Raw genomic sequence first — 27,567 nt, 5'->3', positions numbered from 1 at the left:
ACCTGAGCCCAACGTTGTACAAGTTGGCACGTTGGTTTTGAGTTTGGATCTCTAGACCCTGTGTGAAGGCAACAAGCCATCAAGTCTGTGCTGATGCTTAGTGACCCTATAGGGCAGTGGAGACCTGCCCCTGTGAGTTTCCAAGACTCAACTCTGTCCGAGGTAGAAAGCCCTGTCTTTCATCTTCAGAGGGGCTGCTGGTTTCAAACTTCAGACCATGAGGATGGCAGCCCAACACCTCATCACCACACTCTCAGGGCTCCCGGTTGATCCAGGCGGTGCCTGGGCTTGTGGAGCGTCTTCACGTGGGCTGCTACGTGGGAGAGCCCCACAACAGGAGCCTTGGAGTCCCGGTCCTGACTCTTTGCTAGCCCCAGGTTGTTTGACCCTGGTGCCCCTGTCCTTCTCTGGGCCTTGGTGGGTCCCTTCCCTGCTGTCAAGGAGAGTAGGGATGGCCTAGGAGAGACTCTGGAAGAAGGGCTGACCTCCTCCTGGCTCTTCCCCCTGGCACTTGACAAGGAGCCTTGGGAGCCTGTGTGGGCTTAGCCCCCTCCCCCACCCCCACCTCCCACTGCTTGCTTGGCCTGCAGCTGGCTCTGTGACCCTTTTGCCTCTCAGTTCCTTCGTTTAAAGGACGACATTAAACCCCCTTACCTGACAAGGGAGGTGGAAACAAGAGTGTGCATTAATGAAGGAGGCCTAGTGGCATTGTTGGGCACGCATTGGGCTGCTAACTACAGCGTCAGTAGTTCCAGCCCTCCAGCTGCTCTGCTGGAGAAAGAGGAGGCTGTGCGCCACCTTAAAGATGTACAGCCTCTGAAAAGCCTGTACAGGGTCGCTGAGTCAGGATCTATTGGATGGCAGTGGGTTTGGTTAAACTGTTAATAAGGATCCCTGGTGGCATAGTGGGTTACTCACTGAGCTACTCACCGCCAGGTCACTGGTTCAATCCCCAGAATGATGAGGTTAGCTGCTACTCCTATAAAGATTTTTAAAAGGCCCAGAAACCCAAAGGGGCTGTGTGGGGCAGTTCCACCTGGCTTGAGAGGGCCACTGTGAGTCAGTTTGGTCTTCGTCGTTCAGTTTATTGATCTGGTCTCTGTCTCTGCTAGACCACAAAGAGGGACAGGCGTCTTTGGGCTCTTGCCCCTTGGTGGTGTGTGCACACACATACGTACAGACGAGAGGCGGGGCGGGGCATGTAGGCACCAATGTGGACTGGGACATCTTTTGGGTTGTGGAAGCTGAGCTATGCTGTCAATTGGGAGGGTTACCAAAAAGGGGAGCAACGCCCCTCTGGTCAAAGCACAGGCAGATTTATTTCTGCTTGCAAACTGGTGGCGGGTGTCAGTGAAGATTGTTCCTTGGAAAAGGCACCGCCTTCCCTCCAACAGGTGGGGAAGGGATTGTTACAGGAAAGTTAACACAGCAGTCATACATATTCATGAGGTTTGGGGGGAAGTTATGCATTCTTTGTAAGGGGCGGGGTGATCATTCAGACAGCGCAGGGCTAGATCTGTGGAAGAATATGGTCAGACGGCATCCGTGTGATATACTCTGGCAAATTATGGTTCCCTGATACGAGTTTCAGCATTTCTAGAGCCAGTTGGAGGACAAGCTGGCCATCCTTGAAAGACCGCTTCTTTCATTTTTTAAATCAGTTTATTAGTTGTTCATACAACTCTTATCACAATCCATACGCCCATCCATGTGTAAAGCACATTTGTACATTCGTTGCCCTCATCATTCTCAAAACATATGCTCTCCACCTAAGCCCCTGGCATCAGCTCCTCATTTCCCCCCTCCCTCCCTGCTCCCCCTCTCTGTGCGTTTGAAAGACAGCTGCTTAAGGGGGCTTATTTTTCTGGAAGTAAACATCTTCCTGGGAGGGTGTCTGTTACTCACTGAAGCAGGGGGATGTCGTCACGGTGGGGGGAAAGTTGTTTCGAAGCAATTTCATTTGTGCACACGGGCTTCAGCTTAAACGAGGTGTCTTTTTGGTGAGGACTGGGCTGCTAACCCAAAGGTCTGAGGTTCAAAGCCACCAACCGCTCCACAGAGAGAGAGGTGGCAGGTTGCATCCACAAACGATTGCAGCCTTGGAAACACCATGGGGGCAGTTGTGCCCTGTCCTCTGGAGCCAGTAGGGTTCAACATCACGTCCATGGCCTCAGGCGTGGCTTTCAGTCTTTGTGCCGTCATCTGTCATTCTGTGTGTATCTAGCCACTGGCTCGGGTGCGGAGTCCTCATGGTGTAGTGGTCATGCAAATAGGGCACATGACCATGGGCCGTGTGTCATTATGCCTTTGGGGAAGCTGACACCCAGGGAGGGCAGGTGACTTCCCCAGGACCACCAGGCTTAGCCATGGGTGAAAGCGAGGCCAACTGGAGATCCCCTCACAGAACAGAAGGGTCTCGGGGAGGAGACGAGTCAGTCAAGGTGCGATGTAGCACCAATGAAAAATACAACTTTCCTCTAGTTTCTAAATGCTTCCTCCTCCCCCCACCCCCAACCCACTATCATGATCTGAATTCTACCTTGCAAGTCTGGCTAGACCAGGTACAGATAGGCACTGGGAACACAGGGAATCCAGGGCGGATGATCCCTTCAGGACCAGGGGTGTAAGGGGCGATACTGGGAGGGTAGAGGGAGAGTGGACTGGAAAGAGGGAACCGATTACAAGGATCTACATGTGACCTCCTCCCTGGGGGACGAACAACAGAAAAGTAAGTGAAGGGAGATGTTGGACAGGGAAAGATATGACAAAATAATAATTTATGGATTATCAAGGGCTCATTAGGGAGGGGGAGCGGGGAGGGAGGGGAAAATGAGCTGATGCCTGGGGCTTAAGTGGAGAGCAAATGTTTTGAGAATGATGAGGGCAATGGATGTATAAATGCGCTTTACACAAGTGATATATGTGTGGATTGTGATAAGCGTTGTATGAGCCCCTAATAAAACGATTAAAAAATAGGAAAGCGAAGCTAGAGTGTACATGGAGGTCAGCTAAATGGGGGTCAAGGGGCAGAGGAAGACCAGCTCTGGGCTTGGGAGTGGTCTGGCCCGAGGGAGGACAGAGTGGGTGTGCACAGACCCTCCGAGCCTGGGCCATGTGGAATGTGGGGTTTGTCAGGAACCCTTGATTCTAGAAAGACTCGATATTAGGGGAGTTCCGACGTTCGGACATGTATCCGCCCGAAGGAAAAGCTGTAAATGATCAGCCAAGGCTGGAGAGACAAGAGCCCCAGAGAGGGAAACCGTTGGGACGTGCTCACCTCGTCAAAGCAGCGCTCTTGCTATTGCATTGGCCTGAAAGTAGAAGGGAACCACCCAGCCACACTATCTGGTGAGAATGGCACCCCCTAGGCTTGTCCTACAGCTCCATTCACAGCCGGGAGCATAACGCAGGGACCTCCATCACTCCAGACAAAACTAGAGAGAGGGGTGCCGGGTGCAGACCCAGGACCCCAGGGAAGCGGGCCCAGGCCAGAGTGGGAGCAAGGTTTGGAGAGGCCCTGAGAGGCTGGGAGGGGAAGAGCTCAGGATGGTGACCCAAATGGGAACAAGGGGTCCTCTGAGCCCCCCAACCCCACCCCGGGGCCTTTGCTCCACAAGCAGCTCCCAGGCCTGCCCTCTGCAGACTCTGCCCCTTGCCCCGGCACCTGGTGTTCCTATAAAGTGCCAGGCAGCTCCAACGGGCAGCAGCAGCATCTGAGCAACTGCATGAGCCCTATGAATAAAGATGAAGCTCTGGGCGCCAGGCTGCCAAAGATAAATCTCCTTTTATGTCCTGCTGCCTCTGACGTGTGTGTGTGTGTGTGTGTGTGTGTGTGTGTGCAGGGGGGCTGGGTAGCAGCTCCTGATGCACGTCTTCAGAAATAGCAGGTGCTCCTTGCAGGGCAGTGTGTTGAGGTGGGACAAGGCCACGAACTCGGACTGCCCATGTCCTGGCCTGGCGTGCCCAATCCATAGCCTGGCATGGATTCAAGGACAGATGGTGCCACTGCAAGGCCTAGCAGGGCCGGAGATGGCCCCCGGGGAGCGTCCTTGGGGGTGGGGGCGGCCCCTGTTCTGTGTGCAGAGCTGGGCCTGCAGCTAGACGTTGCTCTCTGAAATGGCCCCTGAAATAGCTTGACTTGACTCCTGCTGTCATGAGAAATATGGCCTCAGATCTGTGCCGTCCCCCCCCCCCCCCGCAAGTTTTCTAAGTGTGAGCCAGGAAGATGTTGTGTCGAGAAAGACTTTTACCCACATGGAGGAAAACCAAGCCAACAGAGACCCAGGATATCTGAACCAGATGGGATCTTGCAGGCGATGAGCTCACTGCCACGGAGTCACTTCCACCTTGTTTCACCCTCGGGTGCTGCAGGCCCGGTTGGGATTTCCTTCTGCTACACACAGGGTTACTGCGAGTCAGATCGGACTGGTCAGGAACCACCAGCAACCAGTACAGTCCAGCTCATGGCGACCTCGTGGTGTTCAGCACCCAGGGTTGTAATCTGATGGTTAGAAGTCACCGGGCCTTTCTTCTGCGGCACTGCTGGGTGGGTTCAAGTGCAAACCAGGGACCTAGCGACTATTTACCAGCCCCTATTGGAGAGAGGAGCCCTGGTGGTGTAGTGGTTGCACACGGAGCCCCCAACCTCCCGCTGAGCAGTTTGAAGGCACCAGTCGCCCCCGCAGGGACGGATGTGGCTTCTGTTCTGTAAAGAGTTTCCGTCTCAGAACCCCCCAGGGGCAGCGCTACCATGTCACCGAGTCAGAATGGACTCAGTGGCAGGGAGTTTGGGTGTATTGTGTAGACCGACAAAGTATGGCTGTCATTGCTAAGAGCAGGAATTCCAGAGCCCGTCATGGGCCGCATGCGGGACCTGTACCCAGACCAGAGGAGAACAAGGGGAGGAGATCAAGAAAGGTGTGTGTCAGGGCTGAATCCCTTCACCACACCTACTCAAGCTGCTTGCTGGGAAAATCATCTGAGAAGCGACGTGAAGAAAAATGCAGCCTGGGAGGAAGGCTGATGGACAGTCTTCGATAAGCAATGACACCACCTTGGTTGCTGAAGGTTAAAAGGATGGAACGCATTTACTGACGACGACCAAAGACCACAAGTCAACAGAAAGAAGACACACCAGACCCAGAAGAGGGAACCTGACCAACAGAGCAGAATTGCCCAGGGTGTCCTTTGTTTGGATCCACCACCAATGCTTCGGAAACCAGCCAGTTCCAATAACGCCCTGCCTCGAGCAAATCCAGGTCATGAGATGTCTTTAAAGTGTTACAGAGCGAATGTACAAATGTGCTTTACACGATTGACATACGTATGGATTGTGACGAGAATTGTATGAGCCCCTAATAAAATGATTTTAAAAAATCAAGTACCAATTCGTGAACTCAGATGCACCGGACCCAAGCCATGGCGCTTTCAGTTGCCTGCTATGTGTGAGACAGCTGGACAGTGGATAAGCGAGACGGCGAAGGAATCGATGCGGCTGAATTCTGGTGTTGGGGGAAAGAATCGCCAGTGCGTGGACTGCCAGAAGAACAGGCAAATCTGTCTTGAGACAAGCACAGCCAGGATGCTGCTCGGAAGCGGGGGGGACGGCAAGATGGCCTCTCAGACTGTGACGTGTTGCCAGGAGGGACGGGTCCCTGAGGAAGGACATCCAAAAGAGGAAGATCCTGCCTACGTCGGGTGGACGGACACAGCGATTATAGCAATTGTGAGGTTGGTGCCGGGCCGGCCACCGTTGCCTTCTGTCCAGTTAGACCTGACGCCACACACCTGACCACCTTGTACAGACAAGGCTTGGACGGACACGGTGGCCCGTGTGCCAGTGCCAGCCGGCTGGAGAGAGGGGTTTCAGGACACAGCCCTGAGTCATTGCCACTGGCCGCTAAAATCATTCTCAGCGCTGGTCTGTCGGAAAGGTAGTTGATGCTCAGTGCAGGACGTTCGGCAGAGGAAAGCATTAGCAGGAAAGATAATGCACCATAATTCCATGCCCCAGAGATAGCCACGGAGAGCGTTGGCTGTGTGGTGCGTTGGCATGTGGTAGCTCCGTGGGAGGAAGAGGAGGCTGTGCGCTTCTGTAAAATGTAAAGTCTCAGAAACCCACAGGGACAGCTCGACTCTGTTGGATGGGGTCACTATGACGCTGTTGGTGTGTTGAGAATCCAAGTCATACACCAGACAGGACAGGTGCGTTCAACCTGCCAACCCCTTGAATCTCGGTTACTCGGAGCGCCAGGTGGTTGAAGTCCCTTTCCTTCATTTTAAGGAGCTCCATTGGCACTGGGCAGTAGGTGTCGGGCTATTTAGTGTCAGGTCAGCAAGTCACCCCCTCCATCCACTCCTAGGGGAAAAGATGGGGCTCTGTTCCCGTAAAGATTGACAGCCTCAGAAGCCCCATAGAGTTGCTATGCATCAGGATCACCTTGATGGCAGAGTTAGTGGGTCTCCCGTTGTACAGGTGCTGGAACTGAGACTGAATGGGCTTGTTTGGTCACATAGCCTGCAGCGCAAGTGGACCTCACGCCAGCCTCTAAGCTCACTGTACACTTTCGCTTGGATTTGTTAGCATTTGAAAACGTGTGGCGTGAGATTCAAGTCATGTGTTGTTATTCAATGGTACACCCCTCTGACATCTCATAGGGTTGAATGTTCAGCATCTGGTAACCTTGCAGGTTTGTGACATCTCGCCGTGTGCTGGTTTTGCCTGGTCTGGCATCGGAGTCACACAGATACGGTCATTGTAGTTGTAACGGGTGTTTTCTGTCGGGTCTTCCTTTAGCCCTGCCCCTTCCCCCGCCTCGGCACGTTCCATTATGAAACTCTTCAAAGCTGTAGAGAGAAATTGTACAGTCAGCGCTTGTGTACTCAGCACCTGGGCCAGCCGTTAACATTTTACTGAATTTACTTTGTCACCTTCGAGACGCTTGTCCATCCTCTTTCCATCCACCCATCATATTCTTCTAAATGTATTTCAACTGTAGACCTCAGTGCACTTGGTCCCCATACACTTCAGCAGATAGATCATTAACCAGAGCTCATTAGTTGTTGGCATTTTTAGGTAAAATTGTCCTTTTATAAATGGCACAAATGTACATCACGCTATTCTTTGAATTCTAACAAAGGTGGGCACCCACGTAACCTGTACTGTCGAGACACAGGACCTAGCTCTCACCGCATGGAGTCTCTTCGTGCCAGCGGTTTACTTCGCCCTAGATTTGTCTCGCCTATTCTAGACCGTCAGCTAATGGAATCATACATCATGTACGCTTTCACGTAGGGCTTCATTCGCTTCGCGTGATTTTGAGGGTCACCCTTGTGTGCACCAGAAACTTGTTTCTTTTTCCCATTGCTGAGTCCTAGTTCATTAAATGACTAAACGCCAGTCTGTTCGTTCTGTACCAGAGCTGTGTCCAACTTTCTGGCTGTTACAAACTTGGATGAAAATTCTCCAAGGAGTCTTTTTGGTTGACATTGGTTTTCATTTCTTCATTTGTTGGGTTAGGTTGGATATTATGTTTCCTTATAAGAAAGCATCAAGCAGTTCCCCAATGTGGTAGCTATGTAATCTCGTGTCAACTGGAGGGTATTAAGAGTGAAGGAGTGGCGTCTCACCTGTCAATCATGTCAGAACCTGATGATGTCTCTTTGTGGGTGTAGGCTTCTCATGAGGCTTCTGGGAACTTCCTCTCTCTTGATCCTGCCATCAGAAGAGGCCACACACACACTCTCTCTGCTTCACCTTCCTGTTGAGACACACTCAGGAGCTGGAGAAGCCACGTGGAGCTGCTTCCACCACCACTGGATCCACAAGACCTTTCACCCACCGGCCTGTGATCTTCCTGCATTCGGCATCATTGCATGTGCTGTGTGAGTCTGAAGAGGGAGCCATGGACTGTAGTACCAGACATATGGGCTAGTATCAGACTTATGGACTTGACCTGGACGGGGCTGCGATGTTTTCTCAATAGACAATTGCTCTTTGATATAAAGTTCTTTCTTATATGTATATGACGATCTCTGGATTTGTTGCTCTGGTCAACCTGGATTGACATACCAGGTATTTGTTTGTTTTGTTTGGTCATTTTAAGTCTCTTCTCCCCCACCTGCCCCAGTGCTGTTGGAGAGTTCAGGTTGCTCCATATCCTCATCAGAATGTGATGTCTTCTATTTTATTTTAGGCAATCAAGTGGATGTGTAGTAGCATCTCATTGTAATTTATCGCTCTACTTTTTGTCAAAGTTGTTCTTGCCTGCGAGTTCAAAACAAAACACCTGATTAGCCTATGTAGTTTTTATAACTAATATTTGATATTGTCTTATAAAGCTAAAAAAGAAGATTTGGTTGTCATTTTCTTAAAGCCTACCATGGGGAAAATCCACTTGAATTTGACGACATGTTTGGAGGCTTAAACACTGGAAAGTCTTTCAAACGGGTGTACAGATACACTGGGGGACTGCACAACTTCTGGTACCGAATGTGGAATGTTTTCAGCAAGATTGAGCACCATCTCCACCAGGAGAGGACACACGCAAGAGAAGGCGTGCCTGTGACAGATGTTGTCTACATGAAGATCAACAAACCAGTGAGCTGCTGCCCGACTCACGAGCTACCTAGAATATTGCCACTAGCTGCCGCAGATTTAAGTATGTTCTCCCTCTGCGCATCTGCGTCTTTCCTCCTCCTCCAGGCAACCGCTACCCTACATTTTGTGTTTATCATGCAATCCCTGTTCTAAAAATATACGTATATTAATATAATTCCATTTAGAGAGTGTATTGTTCATGGGTTTTTTTTAATCTCTTGGCTCAAATGCAAATCAGACCATATGCATCTTTTGTAAGATGTATTCAAGTTATTGGATGGAGCTGTTTGCCTCTACGGCTTCTAAGATTCTTCTGAGCAATAACATAAGACCTGGTTACCCATTGTTTGGCTGGGATTACAGTGTGGAGTAGTCATGAACTTGGTCCCTGTGAGCATGACTGTTGGGCCTTTGTCTGGGGCAAGGGCCGAAGTTTGCTTTGGGTATAAGTAGGAGGAGGATTCGTGAGTAAGTTCCAACTCTAGTGACCTCTATGTGCAGCAGAATAAAACACTGCCCACCAGCCTCACTGCCGTCCCTGTGTTTGGGCCTATTGTGACAGCCGCCGTGTCCATCCGTCCCCTGAGGGCCTTCCTCATTTCCTCTGCCCCTCCACTTGACTGAGCATGATGGCCTGCTCCAGGCACTGGCCTCTCCTGACAATATATACAAAGCATGTAAAAAGTGAGGTATCTCCATCCCTGCCTCTAAGGAGCACCCCGGCCTTACTTCCTTGAGGACAGATCAGTTTGTCCTCTCCATTTACCATGGTGGTACCTATGGGTCCAGTGGTGAGGATTTTAGTCTTGTTTAGATTGAGTCGTAATCCATACTGAAGGCTGCAATCCTGATCTTCTTCAGCACGGGCTTCAAGCTCAGGTATTATAAATGATCAAGTAGATCCAGTTGATCAGGTCATCAAGGAAATTTGAAGATTCTTTCCGTAACTCTTTATTCCTGTTGTCTGCTTCCTTTGTCAGTTGCTAGGAGGGATAGTGACAGGCCCAGCTATAATTGTGCATGTGTGTGTTTCTCTTTTCCTTCCCATGTTTTTTTGTGTGTGTGTTTGTCATTACAAATTCTCGTCATTAGATGCTTAGACAAGGGGCTTCGAAAAGTGGATGGGAAAAGTCCATTATCTTCCCGTTCCATTTTTCCCAGCCACTTTTTGAAGAACACCCACCCCCAGCCCCATCCATCCATCCAGACAGGACTTTGTAGCTTTGTGTTTTAGTAACCCTTTCCTCATTATGAAATCCCCCTTTGTCTTGAAGTCTGTTTTCTGAGAGAGCTGGCCCAGCCTCTTGTAAATGCTGTTTGCCTGGTGTGTTTCTTTTCTTTATTTCTCTCCCCTGTCCCAACCATTTACTTGGAACCCATTTGTACCTTTATACTTAACCCTTGGACAGTTGATTCGTTTCTGCTTTGCATTTTGGGTTGGAACTATGTATTTTCAAAATTGAAGGCATTGTAAAGGGGCATTCCTTTGGGTTGACATGGAAGTAGTATGGACAATGATCCAAGTGGTGAGGGCACCGTGTCCAAAAGGGTCTCTTGCTGGGGTTGACGCTGGGAGGGGTTTCTCCAGATGGACGCTGTTCTGCAGCAACCCAGCAGATGGCAGCACACACTGAACGTGGGTTAAGAGCGTCCCACTAAACCCCAGAGGTGGAAAATGGAAGAAAGCATTATGTGCCTCATGAGTCAAGAAGGGTGTTTCTTTTGTGTGTGTGTGTGGGGGGGTGTACGGTTGATTGTTTCATCTCTGTTTTCAAATTTGAAGGGTCTGTGCTGTGGCTTTTATCAGAGGCAGCATGTGATTTAGTTGCGCTCTTTAACCGAGTGCCGATCTCTAACTTCCATTGGAGGGTTGAGACCATTTTAAATTAAGGTGATATTTGCTATGGTTAGGTTCATAGCTTCCGTTTGGCTATGCGGTTTGGCTGCCTCATCTGTGTGTTTGTTCTTTTCCCACCCGATCTGTTAGCTTTAGAATTCCGCTTATGATGTCAGCTTATGATGTCAGCTTATGATGTCATCCGCTTATGATGTCAGCTTATGATGTCAGCTAATAGGCTATCTCTCTGTTCTGAATGGTTGCTCTCGGGTTTACATTATGCATGGAACTTACTGCAGTCTTTGTCGAGTAAGAACCCTGTCCAGGTAGGTGTACTTCATCTGTGAACTTGTTTTGTTTGGAGGGGGCGGGGTGGCTTTTGCTGCAAGCAATTCAAACCAAAGCCAGTTCACCACCACTGAGTCAATTCCAACTTCTAGCATGGAGAAATGCCCCTGCGGGTTTCTGAGACTGTGAATCTTTACGGGCATCGGCGCCCTCGTCTTCCTCCTTAGGAGCTGCTGGCGGTTTCCAACTGCTCACCTTGGCAGCTAACCGCCCAGGGGGTAACCCACTCTGCCACCAGGACTCGCTTTCGGTGACATTGAAATCCAAGAGAAGCCTGAATCTTGCTATCCATGCACATACTTCTCTGCAGCTCCCTCTCCTTTCCTCTCTGGATCTGACGTCCATCTGAGGCCCACCCTGTTGGCATTTCTCATGGTGCCATCCGGCATCGGCGAGCACTTTTATCCCCTGGAAGCATTTCTGGTTCCCCTGCCTTTCTGTGTGGTGGAAAGGGCAGGAGGGCGGCCTAGGGCCTGGGATTGGCCTTAGAAACCCTGCCGTCAAATCCCAGCATTTCAAGGACACTCATCAGCGGGGCAGGTAAAGGGGGCCAGAGGGAGAGCCCACAACCCGGGAGGAAGGTGACACCAGGCAAAGTGCTCAGTAAACTGCGAAGGGACTTCATGTGGTAAAGACAGCGGCTGCTGCTGTCCTCTCAGACCCGGACTCTCAGAAAAGGGTCCCTTACGTAGGACACAGCCAGTCTGAGGTCCAGAGCCTTCTGGTCCTAAGTGACCTGAAAATCTTCATCACGGCCCTCAACAGCTTCCCCTTCCCCCCACCCACCCCACCCCGTGCTCCCTGCCCCCTCCAGCACTGGGTGGGCCTGGGGCCAGGCTGCCAGCCGGTTCTCAGCCACAGGGTGACCTACTAAAGAGAGCTCCTCCCACCACCACCCCCAGGCCAGCCCAGGCTCCATGGAGCTCATTGGAAATGGGTCATGGTGGAAACTTGGCCCAAAGATGTCAGATCTCCGCCACCAGGCTGCTTGTAATTCAAGGGGACCAGGCTTGGCAGCTGTGCTGCCCGACTGTGGGGTTTCGGGGTTGGCCAGATCGTGTTTGGATGGCCTCACTGTGCCCTGGGAAGTGTCCGTCCTCGGGTGCACCCAGGTTTCTTCCTATGCTCCTCAGCCTGTAGTGACAGGAAGTGTCCAGTGACCGGCCCCAGTCCCCAGAACACGGTGGAGGGTATGCTTGCACTGCTGTACCCTGCTATGAGGGTCTTCCCTCCCACCCCACCCCCCACTCCCCCACCCCGAGCTCACTGTGACCCTTCCCACCCTTCCCACCCATCCAGCCCAGAAGAGGCCTAACTTGCGATTTCCTGCCCAGGCAACAGCTCCCTGTTGCCAGGAATTGGCAGTTGGGAGTAGCACCCTTCATTTTTTTAGTGACAATGAGTCAGCCGCCTTCTACTTCCCAGTGATTGGTTTGTACAAAGAAACCTAACAGCCAGGACCCCAAGGATGAGGTGGCTGGCTCCATGCACCTGGTTCTCCCCCAGAGGGTGCTGGTCACACCCAGCCCCCTCACTGCTCCAGGGAAGGAGCTGCCCAAGGCCTGCTTGCTTCCTCTTTGGCAGCTCCCATCCTGGATCTGGACTTCCGGCACCTCTTTATTGTGGGCCGGACACTCCTGCTCAGATGGCTTTGCCCAGAGTGAGTCTGTGTGGCGCTCGGGCCTGTGTGGGACCTGGGGGCCAGCGGGGCACGGCACCGTCTTCCCAGAAGTGGCTTCCTGAGGAAGGGGTAGTGTGGAGGTGGAGTGGGCCACTGGGGCAGGACACCCACTGGCCAGACGTTCCCCTGTCTTACTGCAGACGGGGACCTGCAGCCTGCACGTGGTCTGAGGGAGGACGAGGGAGGGAGGGACTTGGGCAATGGCCCTGCTGTCCCCTTCATCCTTTGGAGACACTTCTCTGCCTGCCTCCCACTCTGAGCACCCTCCCACAGGCCCACAGCTCCCTGCCCAGGTCCTCCCCACCAAGCTTAGCCTGCGGTCAATGCCTGTGCCTCTCTGGCACCCGGGTGCGGCCAACCCTGCAGCCAGAGGGGCTGAGGGCTCTCTGAGGGGCCACGACGGGCTGAGGGCTGAGCAGGGGAGCAGATTACAGGATAACAGGGCTGTGACTCACTGTGTATATATATATATAAAATGAGTCACTGTGTGTGTGTATATATATATCTATATATATATATACATACATACATATATATACATATGCACACATCCCCCGCTTTGGTTGGAACATGCCCACAGCAGAGCATATACCGTCCACTCGTACAGTTCAGTGACAAGGTCGACATCCTTCAAGTTGAATAACCTTCTCACTCGCCGCCTCTGTGAGTGGAACCCCTTGCCCCCGTGAGCTCCTGCCTGAACTTTACCACTGAGCCCCGGCAGGTAGCTCTGAAAATAGAGCACCAGACAGGCAGTCTTTGCCTAATTAAGCTGAAGGACAGTGGTTGTAAAGGGGGCTTCGGGGACACAGAGACAGAGTCAAACACCAGAGAGCTGGAAGCCAGGCACCCCAGCTTTCACCCTGAGCCCCCCAGACACCTGCTGTGGAGTGGGGTCCCGTGCTCTGCCTTGCAGGGGCTCCCACCCAAAGACGGGCCTAAAGCGGGCAGTTGTAGGCGGCCCACCCACACATCTGGGGGCAGGGGGTGGACAGCCAGCCCCAGGCTCAGCCTCACCCCACCGACGCCTCTGGCCCCAGCTCGGGGCAGCCAGGGGCCGGCGCATCTCCTTCAATGACACCAGGAAGCCGAGTACATGGAAAGTCCACGGTGTGGTGACGTGGGCGCCTGGCGGTGTCCGAGGAGAAGCAGCGTGGCTGTCTTCATGCCAGGAAAATGTCAGCCCAGAGTGTCCAGTGACCCGCTCCAGAGCCAGCACCGGCGTGGCCTGGAACATCCGGTCGTCCTCACAGCGGGCCGCCCGACCCCTGCGGCAGCGTGTAGCCCCTCTCGCACCTAGACCTTGAGACGTGTCTGTCTGAAAGGAAACACCTCAGCAGGAGGGTCTCCTCAAATGAGCCTTCTCATTGGCCAGGGGCTGCCGATCCCACCGTCCCCAGCCAGGTGACCAAGGGCACTAGAGAGAGGGAGCACGCCACCTGTGGCCATGTGGCCTGGTGGCCGTATGGACGAACCGCTCAGCCACCCTGACCCGTGTCTGCAGGGTGAGAATGAGCTCGCTGGGGGTCTTCCGGGGCTGCTTTGGGCCCTCCCTCTAGGTTGAGCACAGCCTTTTGGTAGCAGCCAAGCATGTGGGAGACCCTGGGGCTCCAGGGGTCTGCGCCTCTGGCCCGGTGATCCGCACCCTGCCTGCAGAATCACCCCTCTTGGAGAGCCCTGTCACTGATTCCCTGCTGCTCAAAGTCACCAAACCGCCCCCTTGGCCCGGTGGCCAGGTAGACAGGTGGGTTCAGAGGCCCACAGTGGTGACGGTACGCTGCCCATCTGAGACAGGGCTCACTGCTGGATGAGGTGGGGGCTCACAGACACCAACCTGGGGACGTCACTGCCCCAGGGGACACACCATACATGCTGAGGTACAAGCAGGCTCCGGCTCGCGTGGGGAGCAGGGGAGTGGGCTTCGGCATCACAGCCTTCTGCCAGGTCCTGAGCCCCTGCCTCAAGAATGTGGGGGGTAGGGGGTGGGTGGGTCTGGGCTTGGAGCAGGACTCGCACCTAGACAGGTGGGAGCAGAGTTCCTCGGGCACTAGATCCAGGATTCGGCACAAACCCCAGTGGTGGTGGGTGTCCTGTGGGCAGCAGACTTTCTGTAGCAGCAGCTGACACATGCCACCATCCTGCCTCCACACCTGTGTCCGTTTCCCTGAAGCAGGCCTGGCTGCCCAGGGCACCCTCATCCTGCCCCCTCCCACCCTTGTTGCACCCCTCCTTGAACCCTCCTGTACCCCTGCTCTGTGCTTTCCCTGCCAGCCCAGGGGTCCCAATGACCCCAGGAAATGGAGAATGTCAGCCTCCCCAGTCCCAGCTTTGAGATGGAGGTCCCCACCTCCCTGACCCTTAGCCACCCTCCCCAGTCCCCGACCTGGCCTTGCAGATCGCTGGCTCTGGTGGGGTTAATCCCGGAGGGGGTTCTGAGCAGCTCTGGACAGCCCTGCCCTGGTCTGACCCAGCTCCAGAATATGCCCTTGCAGCCCTGTGCTGATGACCGGTGGGGACAGTAGGCAGGGTGGGCCCACAGGGCGGCTGTAAGGGTCATGATGACAGGCTGCGAGTTTTCACCATGTATTATTCATAGTCACTCGATTTTCCATCAGATTAGCTCTTCAGCGCTCGGCTTCTCCACTCTCCAACCTCCTTGCCCTCGTCCCTAGAGGGTTAGTGGCCCATTCCCAGGGATCAGCCTGGGAGGGGCCAGTGGCTGGGGAGATGCCTCCTTGCTTGGGGTGCAGGCGACCCCAGGTGTGCTCAGCTCCCTGCAGGACTTGTGTTCAGGGGGTGCTGAAGACAAGCAAGACAGGCTGTGCCCAGGGGCTTGCTCCTCCAGCCCCGAGGTGTCCCCACCCCGTCTCCGACCCTTTCATTGTGCCTCAGGCCTGGCCCACCGCCCCACAGTGTCTGTGCCTCTCTTGCTCAGGTGGTCTCTTCATCCCATGGCCCCTGCCATGCTCACCACCCTGCAGGGTGTCCCTGCCTCTCCCCAGGAGCCCTCTCAGGACCCCACACCCCAACTCCACAGAATCCTTGTCTTCGCCCCTGGCTCATCCCAGCTCCCTCTTCTCTTGAAGGCTCAGACCTTTGCCTCGCCCAGGCAGGGCCTTTGACGACAGGAGGTTGGTCTTGGGTGCTGGCCCATCTGGTGTTGGCGTTTCACAGACTGCATTCTGTCATCAGCCCAGATGAAACCCAGCCCAGACTCAAAACCTGCTGTCCCCAAGTGTGGAGGCGCAGACAAGAGTGACTTCAGTCCAGCAAGTGGCTGCCTTCTGCCAGTCTGTTCTTGCCTCCCCAGGGGGCCCTGCAAGTCTCCCCGGACACCCACCATGACCACCACACACATGTGACTCATAGCAACGCTACAGGACAGAGAGAACTGCTTCTTCACGGGAGTAGACAGCCTCCTCTTTCTCCCGAGGGATGACTGGGAACTTTGAACCGCTGACTTTGAGGCCAGCAGGCAGATACACTAGCTGCTTAGCATGGGATACTTGCCCCACTGCAGTGTTTGCTGGGCCCTGGGAGGGAGCCCTGGGCCTGGGGAGGAATGGCCGCTCCGGGCACCAGGCCCCAGCCAGGGTCCCTCCTGGTTGGCGGCATTTGCGACTGAGCTCAGCAGGGAGGTGCCCTTCACCGTGCTGCCCGCCCAGGGATCATGTCGAGGTAGCATGGGTACAGTCAGCTCCAGATGGGTGGTGGGCCCCTTGCTCACACAGGGTGCAGGGCCAGCCCCCACATGAGTAACGAGGCTGAAGACAGACATCTTCCTCATGCTGCCGCCGCGGGCCTGCCCACCCGCCTGATGCCACCCAGATGCCTGGGTTCCCATGAGTCTCTGCCACCCCCGTGTCTCTCCCTATAGAGCAGGTGAGGGTCATCTCCCGGTCACCAGGGCCCAGCCCAGCCTGGCTGCCGAGAGCCCAGCTTGCTGCCGGGCTTGCAGAGATGAACCAGGTACGCACCTGCCCCTCTAAGATGCCGTGTCCTTTATTGACATCGGGACCCACAAATGTTACAGCCGTGGGCTAGGGCCTACTCAAGGGTCTAGTGCTGGGCAGCCCTGAGAGGAGGCCAGGGGGGCAGGGTGGCTCTCATTGCAGTGACCCCAGATTGGTTGAGCAGAAGATAAACCTATTCAGCAGTATGGAGCTGCCTGGGCAGGCACCGAAGATGGGTGCAGTCCCCTCGGGTGGAAGTCCCTCCTACGTGACACAGGGTAGTTATCTGAAACCTAGTCACCACTCTGACCCACCCCCCACTGTCCCCCAGCTCAGGAGTCTTTGGGTCTGCAGCCTCCTCTCCCTGGGCCCCTGTTCTTCCCACTGCTCCCCCATGCCTTTCCCCCTTCCAGCTGCAGCGTCATCCCAGCTGGACCCCACCTCAATACTACCCCCTCCCCAAAGGGCGGCTCAGCTAATGTTGGGAGTGGGTGGGGCAGCTGACCCCCACTACTCTTTTCCTGGGGTCTTCACTGAGAGACTGGTGCCCACCCCTTACCACCCATGTGAGGGGGTTCGGCCCCATTGGTCATCCTGAGCCCTGTAAGTGGTTGGGTACAGACATACCAGCCAGCTCCTGCTCCCTTGCCATGCCACCCCTGTCCTCACCCCCAGGACCACCCTGGGCAGCTTTTATGGCTTCTTGGTTTAAGAAAGCTGCCCCCTTGACAAGGCTTCCCTGCTGAAAAACTTGTCTCCTTTTCTCCAGAAATGAGAAAAGCTGTCTACTGGTTGTCACCATGGCGACTGCTCCTTTGGGGGGCGTCCCCACTCGCTCTCTCAAGGAGAGCCCTGGGGGAGAGCCTGGTGGGAGCGGGGCCAGGTGTTGCAACAAGCGCAGAGGGGGCGTCCCAGCCCAGATGGGCACACGCTGGCACAGGGTTTGGGACAACACATCCTCGCCCATAGGTGACCTTTCTGCCAGCCCACGTGGGCAGGGCGATAATGAATTTCCCCGATGTGTGGCATTAGAAGCAGGACAGCCCGGCCTAGAAATGGGCTCTGCCCCCGGCCCAGGCCGGAGCTTCAGAAAGGTGCATGTGCCAGGCTGAGGGGAGGCTGGGGGGCTTGTGAGGACACTGTGCCTCAGGGGGAAGGGGGGTTTGTCAGATGACAAGCTAGAGAGCATGCACTTCCCGGACCATCCCCAGAGCAGCAGCCAATGATGGATGCAGAGGTGAGGGTGAGCCACGTGGTCAGGGTGGGGGGAGGCATTCAGCTTGGCCACGGAAGGTCGACGTGGCTGGCCAATGAGCCACCTCCAAGATGCCCACATTTGGTCCCTCGAGCATGCGCACGTGGTGGGAAGGATGTCAGGCATGACTAAATGGACAGTCTGGAGATGGGAGGATTGCCCTTGGGTGGTAATTACATCATCTGGTGTCAGTTTGGGACTTGAGAGGATTAAGAGTGAAGGGGTGGAGTCTAGTCTGTCAATTGGGTTATAGCCAACGAGTCCACTGAGTGGGCATGACCTCCCGAGAATTCTGGGAATTCCTGTATTTCCTTCTTGGGGGCGGGAAACACATCTCTCTCTGCTCACTCCCTGAGAGATGGTCTGCTGACAAGGTTCAGGGTGCTACGCCCTGGGAGCTGGAGAAACCACATGGACCTACCCTGATGCAACCAGACCTCTGGAGCTGGAGAAGCCACTCAGAGACCCCTGCCAGCGCTGAGATGTTTACAACTACACTGGACCCAGAAGATTTCCAACCCACTGGCCTGTGATCCTTCTGCATTCGGCATCATTGCATTTATTTCATGAGTCTGAAGAGGATTTCATAGATTGGTATCAGACATATGGGCTGATATTGGATTTACAGACTTGATCTGGACTGGGCTGGGACATTTTCTCAATATTCAATTGCTCTTGTATGTAAATCCATTTTTATATACATATGAGTGCCTATGGGGGTTTGTTTCTCTACTCTACCCAGACTAACACTCCCTGGATGGCCTGGGTGGGCCTGATACCATCACCAGGGTCTTTCCCAGAGAAAGGCGGGAGGAGGGCCAAAGTCAGGGGGAGATGAGACAATGCTACTCTTCAGGCTCTGAAGATGGAGGAAGGGGCCACAAGCCAAGGGATGCAGGCAGCCTCTTGAAGGAACATGCTTGGACTTGAGGACCTCGGACATCCAAAGCGCCAGGGTAATGAGCTGCAGTGTTGTTGAGCTGTGAAGTTGTGCCTGCTGCCTTGTCACACTCAGACAGTCTGAGTTGCCTGGATTTCATCTCGCTTGTTAAAGGTGATGACTTTTTCAGTGCAGCCAATGAGATCAATGACTGGTTGTCTCTCAAGGTGACTCACGGAAACCCCAGATGCTCAACTCCCAGCCCTGGCCCTGAGACAGCGCCCCCCTCACCCGGACAAGTTGGAGTGTGTGTTAGTCTGGGTAGACTCGAGAAACAAACCCAGGGAGACTCATTCATATATAACAAAGAGCTTTATATACATTAAGGAAACAGCCCAGTCCAGATCAAGTCCGTAAGTTCGATATTAGCCCATATGTCTGATAGCAATCTCCAAAGTCCTCTTCAGACTCACGAAACGTGCAATGACGCTGAATGTAGAAGATCACAGGCCAGTAGGTGGGAAGTCTTGTGGATCCAGTGGCATTGTGGGTTCAGTGGCTGAGACATCTCAGGGCTGGCAGGGGTCTCCACATGGCTCCTCCAGCTCTGGACACTAGTGTAGTCCCATGTGTCTTGTCAGCTGTAATGTCTTCCAGGAGTGAGCAGAAAGAGTGTGTTTCCGACTCCAAGGAGGAAGACAGGAGTTCCCAGAATCCTCAGAAGGCCATGCCCACACAGAGGCCTCATTGGCTATGACCTGATTGACAAGCTAGACTCCATCCCGCCACTCTTAATCCTCTCAAATTGACAATTAAAACTACCACAGAGTGGAACTACCACAGAGTGGAACTGTGTCATGTGGGATTTCAGTGGCAGACTTTAAATGACTCATAAATGTTTGGAGGCCCGCTCTCTCTGAGAGAAGGCCATGTCTGAGACCAGGCTGGGCGCGGCGGACTCGTGTTTGTTGCTTGTGACCTGCTCCCAACTGTAGCTCAGTCAGTGGCTGCTCTGACATCCACTTCTTTAGCCTGGGTGCCTCCGTGGCTGAGAAGAGCCCTGGCTTCCTGGCCCAGGTGCCCCAGCCAGTCTTCTTCCCTTCCCTGACCTGGTTTCTGAAGTCGCAGCCCGTGCGGGTAGCCGAACAGCTCTTGTGGAGCCCGGCATGTTGGCCCCTTCTGAGATTTGACCTGGACCTGCAGGCTCCCCTGGAGCAGGTGGCTGATCCCAGGGGACTTCAGAAAGACCACCCTGCAGGGGGGTCAGCAAGAAAATGACTGGTGATTTGCAAAGCTGAGCAGGCCAGCGCGGGCCCACTACCACCTGTCCAGGCCTCCAGCCCTCTGCTCAGTTCCCTAGAGCTGCAAGCCCTCTGTCAGTGTGGCCTGTGGCCTGATTTCCCACTGGCCAGACTCCACCACGCCTAGCTGTCCCATCGTCCTGACCTGGCAGCGCCAGCGCTGTGCTGGGGCCCTTTGGTGCAGACATCTGCTCTCCTGTGTTGCTCCTCCTGCCGGCCTTGTTGGCCCTGTGGAGGGAATGAAACCACACAGAGCCTGGGGCAGGGGTGCAGCTGGGATGCTCCGAGTAACACTGGAAGGGAGATCTGGGGGCCTCTCCTGAGACCGAGCCCGGCCTTGCCAATCAAACCGCAGTCCGGGGAGGGACGGGGTGGGCAGTGACTTGTCTTGTGCCACCAGAGGAAGCAGCAGCGCAGTCTGGAGGCTGGGCGGGCTGGGCACAGGAGCTGCTCTGCCCTCCACGGCCCCGGCTGGGTGGCCGCACCCTGCCCTGTCGGCCAGCAGTCACCACAAGCATTGCCCTTCTCTCCACAGATGACTCTGGGGACGACGAAGACGAAGCCGCCACCTCGTCAGACAAGAGTGAGCTGCAGCACACCATTAAGAACCTCTCTTTGAAACTTGACGCTCTGAGCACCTGTAACGAGCTCATCGCCAAGCATGGCGCAGCCCTCCAGCGCTCGCTGAACGAGCTGGACGGGCTCAAGACCCCTCCCGAGAGCGGCGAGAAGCTGAAGGTGGTGAACGAACGGGCCACGCTCTTCCGCATCACGTCAAATGCTATGATCAACGTAAGTCCCCCCCCCCCCCGCCCCCGCACCTCCCACAAGGCTCTTCCTGGCAAGGGGTGCCCACCTGTCACCAGTTCCATAACCCAAACCCCACCGTCGTGGCAGACTGCCCGGCCAGGGCCAGCACAGAGTCCCTCCCCACAGGCTCTCTGACAACCCGCCACCCAGCCCTGGCTCAGCACTCTGGCCAGAGCCCCTCCTTCCGTACTACCGCCCACCGCCTCCTCAGGGGCTTGTGAATTCCCCAGCTACTCACGGAACCCACACAGGATGAGCCGCATGGACCACAGTTCCCGCTCAGTAAAGAGGACCATGAGCCGAGGCCTGGGAGGGACTGCTGTTGGCAGCTTCCATGTTCCAATGAGGGGGACACTCCCTTTTTCCATGCCTGGCCACCGCCAGGAAGTTCCAGCTGCGCCTCGCTGCCCATCCCTCCGCAGGTTACATGGTGGTCCCTCTGCCTCAGCCGCCCCACCCCTGCTGGTGAGCCTACAAAGATTGAAGGACAAAAGCCAGAGGGGCTGCTGTCCCCACAGGCTGGGGATGTGGACTAGATAGGCTCCGTTTCCTGGGGCATCCTGTCACCTCCCAGTACCCGCCCCTCCCTGCACGTGGTGTCCCCTCTGCCTCGCCCAGTCCATGTCGTGGGAAGCAGGCTTGGCTCACAAGTGTGGGTAAGGCTTGCTGGCCAGGGCCCACATGGAGTGGCCAGCCTGCCCACAACTGGACACTGTGGCGCTGTGGAAGGAGCCCCTTGGAGCCTGGGGTGCACGCGGGCATGACACGTTCTCTTTGACCGTTGACACGCTCGCGCGCCTCTCGCTCCAGAAGCCACTGCTGCCCTCGCTGTCTGGCCGGGCAGCCCGTTGCTGGGAGGCAGCCTGGCCTCGAATCGCCAGTGTGGACTTCCCCGAGGGAGCGATTTATCCACCAGCGGCGGCCCAGCACGGCAATACGGGGCACTGGAGGCAGTCTGTTTATGACGCCATCAAGCAGCTCGCCACCCAAGGGCGTCATGAATGACTGTACGGGCTGCCTGCTTCCTAGAGATGGCGCAGCCGGCCCCCCGTCAGGCTCTGCCCCATGTCTTGGGGTAAAGCTGGCATGTCAGCCTCACATAGCCCCCCGCCCCCAAGTCCCTTAAGATGCCTAGTGGCTCCTCTGCAGCTGGCGGGCACCTAGGCAGACTGACCACCTGCCTGAGGGTCCTACCCCACCCCAGCCAGGTCTCTGGTTGGCCTGGGGAGTGTGTAAAACCACGGCTCCCACCCGGCCCCCATGCCTGGGGCACCCACCGCCCAGCAGCCCCAGCGGCCGCCTTTGTGCTGTCAGACCAGCTGCTGCTGAGCGGACCCCACTACCGGCGACCCAGCATGGGTCTGAGGGGCATGTCAGCCCCACAGCAGCTGGGTTTTCAGACGCAGGTCGCCAGGCATTTCTTCTGATGCACCCCCAGCCCTTTGGGTAGCAGCCAGGTGTGAGACCCGCTGGCACCATCCTGGTGGGGCATCGTTACCAGCAATGTGCACACCGAGGCTGAGGGAGTCACACGCACGCGCTGTTCAGTACATAGCGAGGCCAGGGTGCCGCCCGGAGGCAGTGTACGGACACCCCCACCCCCAAGGGCTGCCTCATGAGGGCAAGATGTGGAGGAAGTGTGGGGTCTTTTTTCTTTTGCTGAGATGTGGTCTCTGGTCACAAACCCTGGAGGCCTCCAGAAGTGGGGGACTCAGGGAGGGGAATGGCCATCTCCCAGGCCCTGCCCCGATGCTGTGGGCCCTCCCGCAGGGACACGTCACAGTTAGGTGTGTCCCCTACCTGCACCACCCCCATTAGACCTGGCGATGGCTTTGTGAACACAAAGCTTGGCCTGGGCTCCGGGGCAGAGCAGGCTGCTCCTCAGGAAAAGCGTGCCCCTGAGGGCCTGGCTGGGAGGGACTGGCCTCTCTGTCCACCAGCAGTGTGCTGAGAGTCTCCTGCCACCCGAGGAATGTGGAAAGCCCAGTTCAGTAAATCTATGTTGTGAGTTTGGTGGGGGGGTTGGCATTTCCGATCTTTCATTTTGTATGCAATAGTTTAGACTCCTTATCAAGCCCCCCCCCAAGGGCTTACCCTCCATCTGATTCCTCTCCCCCCTCTTGAGGGTTGCTGTCTTCTCCGTCACCCAAGGGAACCTCTGTCACCTCTAACCCGCTGCCTCCTCATCTCTCCCTTGTCCTCTCCACATCCCACACACCCGCAACCTTGGTAACCTCCAAAGTCTGTCCCCTTTGGTATAAAAGTTGTGTAAAAGGACGATTTTAAAAAAATCTTCAAACTGGGGAAAGGGTGTCTGAATCATAAGCTTTGAGGTGCCAGGCTCGGGGTGACCAAGGGCAGGGAAGAACTCCAAAGTGCCCAGGAGCCACATGAGTGGTGTCAGTCCATGCTGCACACCGGGCCCCTCCCCTCTCCAGAATGTACCCTGGGCCCTCGGGCCTCGAGGGTGGAGGTTCGCAATGTGCAGAGGCCGCTCTCAGAATAAGGGGCTCTGAGCCACGCCATGGCGCTCGCTCGCTCTCTCTGTCCGTCCCCATCCTCCAGAGGCGGGCCAGGTCCCCTTTGTCCCCCAAACTCCCACAGCATCACCTTGCCCGGGAGAACTCCCCCACCCAAACCCACGTGTGGTGTCAGCCCCCTCCCCAAGCTCTGTGCCACCTGAGGTCACTCTGGGTGTTCCCAAGGCAGCCCATGGGCCTCGCCTGGATGAAGCAGTGCCCCGGGGAGGCCACCCCACATTTGCGGGTTCCATTCGTCAGCCTGTAAAGCAGAAGCTCTGGCCAGTGCCCCCTCCGCACCCCCAGGAGACAGCCCTCCCTCTGGGAAATGGACCTGGGCTCCAGGAGGAGAAGCCACAGCCCCGATGTTCCTATAGCACCGTGCTGGGCCCCAGGTACCCCCTTCCTGCCTCTTGGGACAGTTCAGCTGGCAGCCATGGGCCAGGTCTCAGGCACTGGTCCAAAGGCGTGGGCACCCCTTTTTAAAGAGGTTGGGGTGGAGGGCGCGTATGGGCAGGGAGGCAGCCCCCTGCTGGTCAGGGAGTAAAGCGCCAGGAAGTCTTGTCTGACTGGACTCCAGCTGCAGACCTGCTGCTGGTGGCCGGCGAGGATTCCTAGGACAGGCAGGTGTGGCCCCGGGACGCCCTTGTGACATGAGGTCTCGCTGTGTTTCGTAGCACAGCCTTCATGAGGGGTCTCTGCATACCCCTCTGACAGGCACGTTTGTGGGGGGCCTCGAAGATTCTTGGGCAGCCAGGGCCGCCTGACCCCAGGAATGAGGCCCTTCTTTAGGGTGTATCACGCGAGGCCAGCAGAGTCAGCATGGTGGGCTCACACCAGGCCTGGGAGAGTAGAAGCGGGTCTCCACAGGTGGCATGTGGTGGCCACATGTGGGCTGCCACATGCGTGGGTGCTGAGCTGATCAGACACCGACCCCTGAGCTGGGAAAGCCCGTGCGGGCAGACTTGAAGACCCACCCTGGCTTCCCTTTTCTGTGGACGCCTGGGGCAGAACCTGGTTGTTGGACAATGCTGGGCCCACGGCTTGCCACTTGGCAAGAACCAACGACGAGGCCAGGCTGGCTCTGAGACATCAGCCCTCCTCCCCTGGCCTGGCCTCATCTCCCCTCCCTGGTCCCAAGAGCCACCTGATAGGAAGCCCCCTGCCAGCCAGGGGTCCCAGACCCTTTCCCACCTGTCAACACCCCAGAGGGATTGTTGCCTCTGGCAAGCTTCCCCGCCCCCCACACCCCCTGTCCACAGCTACTGCCAGGCCCCTTCCCACAGTCCCACCTCGCTAGAGTCACCTCTGCGTCCCTGCCCTCCCTGCCTGGGACCTGGGCTGTGAGTGAGGGGCCTCCCCGTGGGGAACCGAGGCAGGGAGGGAGGGAGTTTTGCAGGCCTTAGGCGCTGGCCAGGTGCTTGCGGGCAGCCGCTTGGGCGGGCCACTTGTTGACCACCCGGCCCCTGAGAGACTTGCTTAGGTCACACAGCTGGCAGTCCTGGTCGAGAGCCCTGGCAGAGAATGAGGCAGCCCTCCTCTCGATTGGAGCCAGGCCATCAGGACAGCTCTGGCTACTGGGCTGCGGGTCTGCCTTCTTAGGGACTTTTCCATGGAAACATCTTGACCCTCCACCCTGCAGGCTGGGCACGCTCCCCCGCAGACCCACAACCCTGCAGCCTTCATGCCAGGCACATAGGAGACCAACTCAGAGAGATTGAGAGCCAGGAAAGAAGGCTGGGCTCACAGGATGAGCCCCGAGTGTCTGGTAGCGTCCCCTCCTGGGGAATTTTCTGACTCTGATACAATCCAGCCCCACAGTCCCCTGCTTGAGCTGTTTTGTGTAACCGGGAATCAGCCTGCCGTTTAGGAGAACAGCTCCCCGCACACTGTTAAATGAGACTCTTTAAAAACGAGTCTCCAGCTACCGCGTGCCTGTGTCCAGGTGCTGGCCAGAGCCAGTGCAGGGATGGTAGAGCCAACCCCCACCCCCACACTGTGCCCTTCCCGGGAACCAGGCTGAGCCTGTGGTAGCACCCATCATTCGCCATGTACAGGCAGCATAGCGGAATTAATTAACGCATGTTTGTACATGTTCAGTGGAGCCCTGGCGGCGCTGTCTGGTAAGCGTTGGCTTGCTAGCCAAACACAAGGTTGGCAGTTCTAACCCACCAGCTGCTCCATGGGTGGAAGCCGAGACTGGCAATTCTGTAAAGGTTTGCGGCCTGGGAAACCTCATCCAGGGTCTCTGTGAATCGGAATGGATCCGGGGCATTGGGTTTGGGGCTTGGTAGCACGTGTTCAGAGGAGTTTTGGTGGTGCCGTCGGGTAAGAGCTGGGCCTCTGACTGGGCCTGGGACGCCCGAGCTGGCCGAGTTTCCTCTGATGCGTCCCGTCCAAGGGGTGGGGCAGGCGAGCACCCGCCCGAGCGGCAGTGTTCTCCCAGCAGGCATCACAGGGTGGGGCTCCTCTCTCCCTATGGGACCTTTCCCGTCAGTGTCGCCTTGAGAACGTCCACTGAGCAGTGTGACGGCAGGGCCTCCCACGCTGAGCACTGCCCCCTGGATCCTGGGCCCCAGCACCTCCCTGACCCTACACATCCCGACCTGGCCAATCTCCTGGGCATGGGCATGGTATACTGGCTCCCAGGGGATGTTTCCTGCCCCTGCCATGCCCCAGAGACCCCTCTTAACCAGGTCACAGCTACGGAAGGCCGTCAGCCAGACTAGTGGCCACACGGGGCTATGTGCACCATGATCCTGGAACCTGCTCTGGAGCCAGGAGACCAGCCTGAGTCTCTCTGAACCCCCTGTCCAGTCGCCACATGGCAGGCATGCTGAGTTTGGGCTTTCCCCTAAAAGAGGAGCCGGCTTGTCGCTTCCTCAGTGGAAAGGGGACAAGACCCTGGGGGACCTGGCAGGAGAGGCTCACGGAGATGACTATTCCCTCCTGGTGGCCACATTTTAGGTCCTCATGACAATGTGTGAGGACAGGGTGTGGGGTGTATGCTGGGCAGGCAGCCCCAGCCCCCGGCGAAGAGCTCTGGATCCCAAGCACAGCAACAGGACAGACGCATGGCAGTCAGACGTCTGGGGAACCTGGCCCTGCTGCAGCAGAAATAGCCCTTTCCCCCTCCCACCCTGCGCCCAGGTTACAGAACCCATGGGTGGCTGGAGCACAGGGCCCCCTCCCCAACCCCTCCTGGATGCTCAGTCTCTGCCCCTCCAGCCGTGGTCCATCAGCAGCTCTCTCCCCTGGGTCAGTGGGCAGTGACAGCGGGCGGACAGCCTGTGAGGCTGGGCTAGACTGGGCTGGGCACCAGCTCCACAGACGTCCAGAAAGCTCAGGGCAGTGCCCTGGGCCTAGTGGTGAGGTTGCCAGAGGCAGGAATGACTCGTGTCGGTTGTCCTGGGCATCACTGGCACTGCGAGGACCACCTCTCAGAGTAGGGCTGCCTTCTATACAGTGCACGGCCCTGCTCCCCTGGGCAGGCCGCCTGCCGGTGACTCCTCCCTGCAGAGTCTGCCAACTGCCAACTCCCCAGCCTCGCCAAGCAGGACAGCCTCTTCCATCCTGGCTCTGTTCAGCAGCCCCTCCCTCCACCCCCAACCCCCTGCCCCTGCCCCCTCCCTCCCAGGCACTCCTCTCATCACCCCTAGCAACAGAGGTGCGCAGGCAGGTGCTCACACTCCCTGTGAGGAGGCCTCTGGCTGGCCTTTCAATTCCACCACCACGGCGTGCCTAGGCGAGAGGCAGGATGGGACGAGTCCTCACTCTGCCTCTGGGGTCAGGGCACTCTGGCTTCCATCTCACGGACAGGCGTAGCTGTGCCCAGAGTGAGATGTGGCCCCAGCTTAGGCTCTGGCTCAGTCAGTGCCCCTCCTTTGCCCTCCTGGGCCTCAGGTCCCCCCTCACTGCCCAGGCCTAATCCGGCTTAGCCCTTGAGGATCCGCAACCCAGATCAGCATGCCAGGGCAGCAGGGCCAGACCGGGCAGCTGCCCTTCTCTACAGCATGACCAAGATGAGGCCTGAGAAAGGCCGCTGGCTGCAGAGGAGACCCCTGGCCAGTCAAGGCAGGATACCAGGTAGGCTCATGGGGGGTGGTGTGGGTGGACAGGCCCCCCAGCAGCTCCAGGGCCAGCCCGGCAGCAGCCAAGGCCCCGGTCTGGCCATGTGAACTCCTCAGTATTAGGGCACAGCAGTTTCTACCAAGTCGGTCCGAGTGGGTGCAGGGAGACTCAGACTCCAGCTCCCCCCAGCCCCGCCTCCTCCTCACCTTCCCACCCAGACACATACACCTCCGCCTGCCCATGGGCAAGTGCCTTGTCCTCTCTGAGCTTCAGGTTCCTTCTTGGTTTCTGACTATAGAAAAACTGCATAGGA

The 27,567-nt window shown here is 56.4% G+C and overlaps 1 protein-coding gene across 2 annotated transcripts in view; it reads left to right on the top strand.

Annotated features, from left to right (window-relative positions):
* The window catches only part of OSBP2 (oxysterol binding protein 2), a 158,974-nt gene that overhangs the window by 107,971 nt on the left and 23,436 nt on the right, over window positions 1-27,567 (top strand). For both annotated transcript variants that reach the window (XM_075533920.1, XM_075533921.1), the window contains one exon: window positions 20,390-20,646. In XM_075533920.1, coding sequence (XP_075390035.1) covers window positions 20,390-20,646 — 257 coding nt within the window. The remainder of the gene's footprint in view (window positions 1-20,389; window positions 20,647-27,567) is intronic.

This window comes from Tenrec ecaudatus, chromosome 16 (assembly GCF_050624435.1).
Source record: "Tenrec ecaudatus isolate mTenEca1 chromosome 16, mTenEca1.hap1, whole genome shotgun sequence".
In the NCBI taxonomy this organism is placed as follows: domain Eukaryota; kingdom Metazoa; phylum Chordata; class Mammalia; order Afrosoricida; family Tenrecidae; genus Tenrec; species Tenrec ecaudatus.
This window is presented reverse-complemented; position numbering and strand designations above follow the sequence as displayed.